At 33.5% G+C, this 9,715-nt stretch overlaps 1 protein-coding gene across 1 annotated transcript; it reads right to left on the bottom strand.

Moving 5' to 3' along the window:
• Positions 1-3,259: 3,259 nt before the first annotated feature.
• Positions 3,260-8,789, bottom strand: LOC112031897 (putative leucine-rich repeat receptor-like serine/threonine-protein kinase At2g19230). The gene is made up of 10 exons (XM_065782208.1): positions 8,666-8,789; positions 8,223-8,294; positions 7,848-7,919; positions 7,680-7,760; positions 7,255-7,412; positions 5,884-6,089; positions 5,624-5,750; positions 4,569-4,631; positions 4,273-4,462; positions 3,260-3,830 (listed from the first exon to the last, which is right to left on the bottom strand). The coding sequence occupies exons 1-10, from the start codon at positions 8,785-8,787 to the stop codon at positions 3,398-3,400; spliced, it is 1,524 nt and encodes a 507-aa protein (XP_065638280.1). The 5' UTR covers positions 8,788-8,789; the 3' UTR covers positions 3,260-3,397.
• Positions 8,790-9,715: the final 926 nt, after the last annotated feature.

Raw genomic sequence — 9,715 nt, 5'->3', positions numbered from 1 at the left:
CTAAAGAAGGTGCTGCCATGACAAATCAGTCAAAATATCTTTTACACTTGCATCTCCCCTTAATTATTTACCTCTTCCTCTGTTGAACAGAGCATGATCAGTGCAGCCTGATAAGCATTTATACAGATCACAGTTGCTCAGAGTAATTATAGGCTGATCAATTTGATGTCAAACATTAAATCCAGTAACTTATATTTTGACTTGCAGATAGTCAATCAGCGTGAGGCAGCCAGTAGCAACATCTTCAGGCAGAAGGAGTTTAATCTTCAATCACTTGGTATAGGTGGCCTAAGTGCAGAGTTTGCAGATATATTTCGAAGAGCCTTTGCTTCGCGTGTTTTCCCTCCCCATGTGACAAATAAGTAATATTTTCAGTTTTTCATTTATGCATTAATTCCTCTAGTCTGTTTTATCTCCATAACATGCAAACAATTCATTGAGTGGCTCTGGTCCATCCAGCATTTGGCAATAGACTTTTATGTCTATGTAATGTGTTTCTTTATTGTGTGGAAAGCTGAATGCCTCTGTTTTATGTGCTATGGACTGATCTATTTTGCAAATTGCTTCCTTTTGTTAATACATGTGTTAGAAATGGATGAATCCACTTGATTTTGCAATTTAAAGAAGCCACTTTTGCCTTATTGCGTACAAACTTGTTTAATTAGGATTACCCTCAGGCTACCCAAAGAGAAAAGAGTCAAAAGGAAAAATACCAATTTGAAATATTAATAACAGGTTACCAAGATTTTTGTAGTTCAACTAACATCTCTTAGCATTTTTTAGTAAAGATATCTAGCATTTGAATCCCTTTCCTATAACTACTGAATTTTCGCGCGGGGGATTGGGGGGTGGGGGGATGTCATTTGGGGGAGGAAGAAGAGACATTAAATTGATTTGTCACCAATTTTGATCTTTGTGGCTACGGATATAGCATAGGAAGATTAAAATAAAATAATAAAGAAATTTTTTTTTTTTTTAAATTACTCTTCCCAAAATTTTCTTTTAACTTCTTCTTTAACTAACTTAGAAAATAGAAATAAAAAATCATTCTTCCTAGGAGCTTTGTAAATCAATAGATTGACACACTTTGATATTTTGAAATAAGATATTTAGGATTCAAATCATCCCTTCCCCTTATACCTAAAGATGCATCAGTGTAAAAAGAAAAAAAAATGAAAAAAAAAGAAAAAAAAAAAAAAAAGAACAAAGTTTAGGAAAATTTTAGATATATGACCTGAATGCTGATGAATCAAGTCCAAGGGGATAACCACACTTCGTACACTCAATACATGCATAATTTATTATACTTGGATTGTATGGGTCCTTTGTTCTTATCCATTGGCAATAGGGGTTAAACCGTTTAAGACCATATGTTGAGCCTCAAAGCTTTCAATTAAATGAATGATGTTTCCATCGATAGCAACATGCATAACATTGATTGGCATCACATCAACATAATAAATAAAATTTTCAATTATAATTTTATTGTGTTAGAAAGTCAACACATTAGTTTGTAAGGCATAATTCAAAAATATATTTACAATTTTTTAAAATCTAAATGTTAAATTACATTGTGCTTATAATAATGAAATATTGAAATTCCATTTTTAATAGTAGTTTCTCATGATTTGTAATATTTTACACGTAAAAGTTTTTATCAACAAATAAATATCATCAATTACAAAATGATTCGAGTGTTTCTTGAGAATTCAGAGCTGAATTAAGGACAACTCTATTACATGCTCAATAAATCGATGATTTAATTCTTATAATTGAGAATATACTGGAACATATAAAATATCAAATTGATAACGATGTTCAATTGTAAAATCACACACACACAATTCTTGAGGTGGTTTAAACAACATAACATGACCTAAATCATGAAATTCCCAAGCTTTTAACTTTGGGTTTCAAGAAAGCAAACAACCAACATATCATAACTCACAATTCTTTGTCCATAGTATTATTATTCAAATTAGCTCAATTGATAAAATATATTCTCTCAAATAAGAGATTTAGAATTTGAACCCTATTTATTTTAAAAACTAATTAGTGTTTTGGATTTCATGATAAAGAAAAAAAATATCATGTAATGAACGTTAGGTTGAAATTATATCAAATTTATATAATAATAAAAATATTGTATTCAAGTTGTGTTCTAGTCTTAGAACATTAAGGACTGTGTTGTGCTTTTTTTTTTTTTTTTTTTTTTTTTAAGAAATTATTTATGAATAAAAATAATGCATTAAAAAAAAACATTAGGAAGTGGAGGGCTGTATCCATCTCTAACCTTTGGGACAAAGACCCCTGTATTGTAATCCGTGCACTTTTAGTGTAATCAAGTGCTCTGGGCATGCTCCAGCGCCAGCCCCAGGCCTCACAGAAAAGAAAACAAAAAACAAAAACGAAAAACGAAAAACTTTGGGCTAGGATAAAAATTTATGGGCTGAAATTTATTGCTAGGTTACAGCCTATAATTATTGTTGCAAGTGCTCTTCTTTTTACTCAAAAAGCTTAATGAGTAGTAGCCAATAATTTATAGTTCAATTGATATTTCTTATATGTTTTCAACGGGTCCAAGGTTCGAACCCCTCTCCTACTTAAGATATATTTAAATAAAATAAAGAGAGCTTAATGAGTGGTTATTATAAAATATAAAACAAGAGAATTTGCAGTATGGAATGGGCTTTAATAAGGACTTGGGGTCTGTTTGGACAACACTTATTTTGCTAGAAACTAAAAACTGAAATCATTGTAACAAAATAATTTTTAAATATGTGAATAGTGCCATGAGACCCAGTTTTAATGAAAGTTTTGATGAAAAAAGAAGTCTGTGGGTCCTGTGAACAATGCACGGGACCCACTGGAAGTGCGTTTTAGCGTTGAAACGCGCTTCGAAAAAAAAAAAGAAAAAAAAAAAAAGAGAAACGCCAAACGCAAGACGCTCCCTGTAGACGCAATCCAAACGCGTACTTGATCTGTTCAAAATACAGAGCCACTGTAGTTGACATTCTAGAGCATTATAATGTACATGTTATTACATAACAATGTTTCTTAAAAAACCTGAACCCTTAAGCACATGCAGAATACAAATTATGCATATTTATAATTTACTTGTCCATTAGAAAATATAGAAACAAGTTATAATACACACTCATACTTTCATTGAACAAGAGACAAAACAAGGATATAAGAAAGTTCGCCAAATACTAATGTAATGCAAACTTGTCATATAGCATACAAAGAACACCTGACCACTAATCTTTTATTTGATGACTACCTAATATGGGCCACGAGCTTTATAGCTCAATTGAAACTTTCTAGTGTTTTCAACAAAGATGTCCAAGTTATAATGCTCCTTGTCCCACCTATCAAATATCCAAAAATAAAAATTCTACCTACTAAGGGGCACGATATCTGATTCATACTCCAAATAGGTCATTTTGAATGGAGTGTTTGAAGTTGTTAAATTTCCCTCAATTGCCATCCTTTGAGTTCTTTCATAAGCCATCTCTAGAGCCAAACATTCCTTAAGTTCTACCAATACATGACTCATGTCTGGCCTTTGGATAGCATATGATGGTGTGCATGACATGGCTATCTCTATAGCTTTCCATGCAAAACTGGTGTTGAATTCTCCTTCTAATCTTGGATCAACAATGTTTTGAACATCACCCCTTTCAATCAAAGGATTAACCCAATCAAGTATGTGACTGTTTTTCACAGGGCCTCTTACTATTGCGGTGCGGCCTGTGATTAGCTCAAACAAAATAATCCCAAAGCTATAGACATCACTTTTCTTATTAAAGTTTCCAGATGCTTGAAATCTGCATGTAAAACACATGTGGCTCGATAAATACAAGAAATTCATAGCTTGATTTAATTCTACTAGTTATTACTTTCGTTACTTGAACCTTAAATAATAGCCGTTGGCATCCTGATACTTTATATAACTCCCATTGGTGAAGAAAGTGAGTTGTGCATAAAAAATATAATACCATTTACTTGTAAAAACTGCAGAATTTTAAAATTTTGTTCAATTAAGAGAAATTTGTGAATTTTATAGTTTTTTGATGCATTGGGTACTTGGAAATCAATGTTTGATCTTTAAAGGCAGAATATTTTTAAGTAGCGGAAAATTTTATGATAATAGGCTTATTATGTTGCAGATTCACTAGAACCTCTATACATAATGATACCTAAATTCACTCTTAACTCCAAATATATATATATATACACACACACAAATCAGTAGGCTTAAACACCAACGCAGGATCGAGGTATCCCAATGTGCCAGCTGGGCAAGTTGACACATGAGAGTCATTTTCAGTTGCGAAGGCTCTAGACAGCCCGAAATCAGCTATCTTGGTTTGCATGTGTTTATTTAATAAAATTTTTGAAGGTTTCAAATCTCTATGGATTATAGGTGGCTTACAACCATTATGTAGATACTCCAACCCTGCAAACCCACTAGTAAACCATTGGTAACTTATTCTTAATATATTTATAACCAAAATCCAACAACATTGAAGATGAATAATCATGTAATTGATTTGTTTACAAACCATGTGCTGCATCCACTGCAATATAAAGTCTCTCATTCCAAGTTAAGACATTTGTGTTTGTCACTGCAGCCGAAACATATCAATTTCTCTTTAAGCTGGGATGTTATAAAAAATAGCTCTGATTTCACAATTTTGCAAGAAAATTAATAATATTTGTGAGTTTTTAGTCAAACTACACATTCCTAAGCCTAATTATATGAAATAGCAATTGCACTTTTTTATGTATTAAGTTTAGATTGGCTTGTTGGTACGTCACCCTTCCTCTTTTTTTGTTTGTTTTAGTTGTTCTTTTGTTTTGTATTGGTGTATCATGAAAATATTAACTGGGCCTATGGATAGTGGTCATACCCACATTCTAAAATGCTTAGATAGTAGTATAGTAGGTACTTCACTAAGGGGCAAGACATAGTTACAGTTTCATAGGCAGTATTCGTTGTGTTCCATGATAAGATCAAGCAAAATGAGGCTGCCCAATGGAAAAAGACTTGATACGCATCTGGTATGAACTGCACCTGTTTGGTGCACTGCTCAAGCCAACATTCTTTTGATTTGACAGAGGTAACTAATAGTGGAAAAGACTGTTCAGATTCTAATATGCTTAGCTACTACTATAGGTGCTGTTATGAAGCTTGCCCTCTACTAAATTATTAACTAATATTACTAATTAGTCATAGGTCATTATAGATATAGGAGATTTAAGAAAGGATATTACATGGAAGTACTGATATCTAGCTTATCCAAAAAAATAAAATGACTTGACTTGCAATTTTTGTGTTAAAATTGCAAAAGTAGGGCATATCTAAATGTTATATGAATTATATAATAAGTTTTATTTCAATTTATATGATAATTTGATCATTTGATTGTTGCATTTCTCATTAATAATAATTTTAAAAAATTTTAAATTATTTTTTAAAAATGCGCGCTTCACTTCAATCAAGCGCGCGCTTATGCTTTGCGCTTAGGCTCCAAGAGGCCTTTGCACTTAAGTGCACCCCTCGCTTTTACCAACACTGATGAAGAGCCTTTGGACACAAATGGTAGATGGTAAATACCTAATAAATGCTGGTGTAGATTGCCATTAGCCATGAACTCATATATAAGTGCCTTCTTTTCACCCTCATCACAGTATCCAACAAGAGAAACCAAGTTTCTATGATGGACTATCATTAAGAGTTGTGCCTGTATTTCAAAACAATGCTCCAATTTAATTGGATGAAAGCATTTTAGCTGCATGCTTCATGCCATCATAGTTTCAAAATTAAATTAACATTTTGAAGTAGTAAAAAAGATTGGCTGCAATGTTCAATCTAACCTCTGCTCCAAATTCGTTATAGCCTTGGTTTGATGAAGTAGAGAGCAACTTAACAGCTACTTGAGTTTCATCTTTCAGTTTTCCAAGGTACACTTTTCCAAATCCTCCTTCTCCAATGATGGTTTTGAAGTTATTAGTTATGCTCACAACCTCTGAGTAGCTATAACGTCGATTCTTTGATTTGATGTTGGATTTGGTAACCATATCTACTGCAAGGAAGATTTGCACAATTGAAAAATGCAAAATCTGTTGAAAAAATTTTGAAGCTTGTGTGGGATTATGTACTTTTTATGCTTTTCTTAATCTCTAATGTTTGTGTACTCAAATCGATTTCATCTCACATGGTATTGTTGAGGATTAAATCTAGAGTCCACTATCCTAGACAGGAATGCAAATAAATTCTCGGGCTGGTGTCACCAAATCCATCTGCAGCTACATTTTAGCCATCTTTGGTTATGGTTTCTCCATGATATTTTGTCAGTGGTAAAGCTAGAGGAGGTTCTGGATTGTATGCTCATCTATATTTTGCACATCAAGAAGAGTTGTCCAAATTTATATGGTCAGCATGGGCTCAAGATTGTATGAAGTGATCTCCCCAAGTTTGCTTGCCTTCTCAATTTGAATTCCAAGAATTGAAGAAGACTGGAACAAGACCTTTTACAAAACTGCAGGAGATTGGGATGATATGGTTAATAATCTGTGTGGCACGGTGACTGGATTGTTATTTATTTATTTGGCAATTTTAGGTGACAATAGGTATGGACCAGGTGTGTGGTATTATATATATAAATTCAGCGGTGTTGTGAAGGAAAGATTCAAGTGTTCTTTAACTATTCTTTTGTGTAACTTGAGATCCCACGTGACTATTTGAACTCTCGACAACCGGCCCATGTATGTAAGTATTACTGTGATTAATATTATCTTTTTGGTCAAGCAAAATAGAGTATCACCACATAGTCCCAGGGTGGCAATCCTCAGAAAAATAAATCCCACTGACATCATAAAGTTAGGTACAAAACAACTGAAACATGACTCAAGCAAGATTCATATCCCTGCATTGCATGAAGAGAATGTGTACACTTACCACTCAGTCACATGTTGCATGGTCCATGTATGTATTCAAAATTTTTTATCAGCTGCATTATTAGTGGTCTTGATTGTGTGGTTTGTCACGATAGCCACTAGTGAAAACTAATTAATATTCACAGTATTTTTCTTCAATTTCTATACATCATTTTCATGACTTTCTTAAAGGCTTTGGTGTATCACAGGATAAATAGGACTACCTGGGACCGGATGCTACATCTATTGTACCTCACTTCAGTGAATTGTGATAACAATTACAGAATCAGAAAATAAAGAAAGAAGTACCTCCTTGTCTTTTCCTTCTATACATAGCCAGATCACAAAAGACGAAGAGAAGAACCAGGACTGCTGCTACAGATGATGCAACAATTGGAATATCAAATTCCTTTTTCTTTTTCCTCTTGCATGGAACCGACATACAAAGATCTGGATTTTCGCCAACACTTGCATAAAATGCATCAAGGTATTATGCCATAGTAAGTTATTAAACATAGATAGATGGTGCTGTCATCTTGCAATTCAATTGATGTTGGAAATATAGAAGAAATCTGATTTTACATATTAGTGAACAACATATACTTTTTCTAGTATTTGGCATGTATAAAAAGCCGTTATAATTGTAAAAGAAAGAGAGAGAAAACACAAGAAGGTGAAAAAATGAAATTAGAATATTAAGTAAATAAAATATTGGAGGAAGGAAGATAAGCTACCTCAAGACCAATTTCCCATCCCTAAACTTCTGCAGAAGAGCCTCAGGAACTGAACCTGTGAGCTTGTTTCCACTTACATTACTGCAAAGATATTGGTATGCAGATCACCTCAATTTCCTTCACTGAAATTTACATTTTCAATACCAAGATCAAAGCTCAACAACTTACAGTGCGTTCAAATTCGGTAGTTGTGCCAAAAATTCTGGCAGTGGCCCAGTTAAGTCATTGTATGACAAGTCCCTGAAACAGGAGTTAGCAAGATGCACAGATGTTAAGCTAAACAATTATTTTCTTTTCTTGACAACCCGATAATCAACTACATGACTTGCACATAGAATTTCCAAGTAAAAATTCCTGAAATCAAATCCCACAAATACACTCTCCAAGCATTAACACCTTCGGCAATTAAGGGTTCCATTATCCACCTGCCGATTGGTAATCTCAAGCTAGCAGATGGTATTTCTGGACCTGCTGTTGTCTAGCTATCACTATTGTATAGTATCTGAATGCTAAATACCAATCACAATTCAGATTAAGACTCACAAGGACTGCACTGCTTTGAGATTGGAGAACGAAGATGCAATCTCCCCTGTCATATTGCTTGAGCTCAAGTTCCTGCTTGTCATAATGAAAGAAGGAAAGGTGATTGCCATTTTTTGAAAGATAATTTGCAATTAAAACAAAATTATTATTATTTTTGGGGAGGAGATGTGTTTGAACATTCCATCAAAATGAAACAAATTTAGTCAAATATCAGAAGGCATGACGGAACCATTTTTTTTAGTTGAATTTGAAAGGAGTCTGTTCCATTGTCACATTTCCTAAAATGATGCATCATATTTTCATATCAGTTAATATGATGGCCCATTTTATGTGCCTCCAAGTTAAGGAGGATTTTTTTTTCCCATTAGACAATATATTAATTGAAATATCACAGCAAGTGTATTGTGTCAACACAAGTTTTAATGTTTTGGAAGTTCACTTACAATGAGATGATCATTGGATGATTATTGTCACCGCATTTCAAACCATCCCATGAGTACTCACTTGGGAGATATGGATCACCTTGCCAGTTTCTAGTCACATTGTACAGTTTCTTGATGCCCATGATAGCTTCAACTATAGTTTTTTTAAAAATAAAAAATAAAAAGAAAGTGAGACAGAAAGGCAGGTGAATTCAAAATACAAAATCATACAGAACGAAGAAAGATGAAAAGTCACAATTATATCCGACATTTCCAGAAGTTGAAACATATATGACCTTGCTATGATAATGAATTTCTCTAGAATGTAGCATTAATGATGATCAAAGTGAACTACCAACAGTTGCAAATTCTATGGTGGCTAGCAACAATGCAAGTCATGATACCAAGCCGTTTCATGAAAACTATGAAATAATTTGAAAATTTTCTTTTGCTATTAATTAACGAACTTGTATGATCCTATTCCCTTTTGGTATGGAGAGATAAAAAAGCATGGGAGTAACACAGATTTCATTGATAGATGAAAAACTATTGACAAGGCGTAAAAGTGTGGTGGCTCTAATAAACGTTTCATAACAAGGTTTTGTCAACTTAAAATACTGCACTAAAGTTTTTGATTTCTATTTTGGCAACAGACAAAGGCTCATCTAGAAAATATTCTTGATGGAGTAAAGCTCTATATCAAACCTTCCTATGCTTAGAAACTATAATCACATAAGACAAAACTTAGGCACAATACCTTAGTTGTTGTTCCTCAATTCCTCTCTTAAGATTTAGCCATGTGTCTACTTAACTAAAAAATACACTCCTATTCCATGAGAATCCATATGGAAAAATCTTAAAAGGGAACCTAAGTGTAAGGTTGAAATTTATCAATCATCTTGTTGGCTTTATTCCGTGCCAATTTGCTTATAATTTAAGCACTTAGTAACCCTATATTTAGGTGAGATTATTGTAAGGGTAGTGTGTGAGAAGATGTGAAGAAAAGTTCAAATATGTGCAAAGAAGCAGAGTTTCGTGGCTAGGACTCACGGGTGGCTCGCGGCTGCAAGT

The sequence above is a fragment of the Quercus suber genome, unplaced genomic scaffold, assembly GCF_002906115.3.
Source record: "Quercus suber isolate HL8 unplaced genomic scaffold, Cork oak 2.0 scaffold_293, whole genome shotgun sequence".
NCBI lineage: Eukaryota > Viridiplantae > Streptophyta > Magnoliopsida > Fagales > Fagaceae > Quercus > Quercus suber.
This window is presented reverse-complemented; position numbering and strand designations above follow the sequence as displayed.

What these genes read in the sequence shown, in the direction of transcription:
- LOC112031897 (XM_065782208.1), bottom strand. Translation starts at nt 8,787, where the DNA reads ATGGGCATCAAGAAACTGTACAATGTGACTAGAAACTGGCAAGGTGAT. An exon ending in CTCAAAGCAGTGCAGTCCTT is followed by an intron (nt 7,920 to 8,222) that starts GTGAGTCTTAAT and finishes CTCCTGTTTCAG; the next exon opens with GGACTTGTCATACAATGACT. An exon ending in TTGGGATACCTCGATCCTGC is followed by an intron (nt 3,831 to 4,272) that starts GTTGGTGTTTAA and finishes TTTTACATGCAG; the next exon opens with ATTTCAAGCATCTGGAAACT.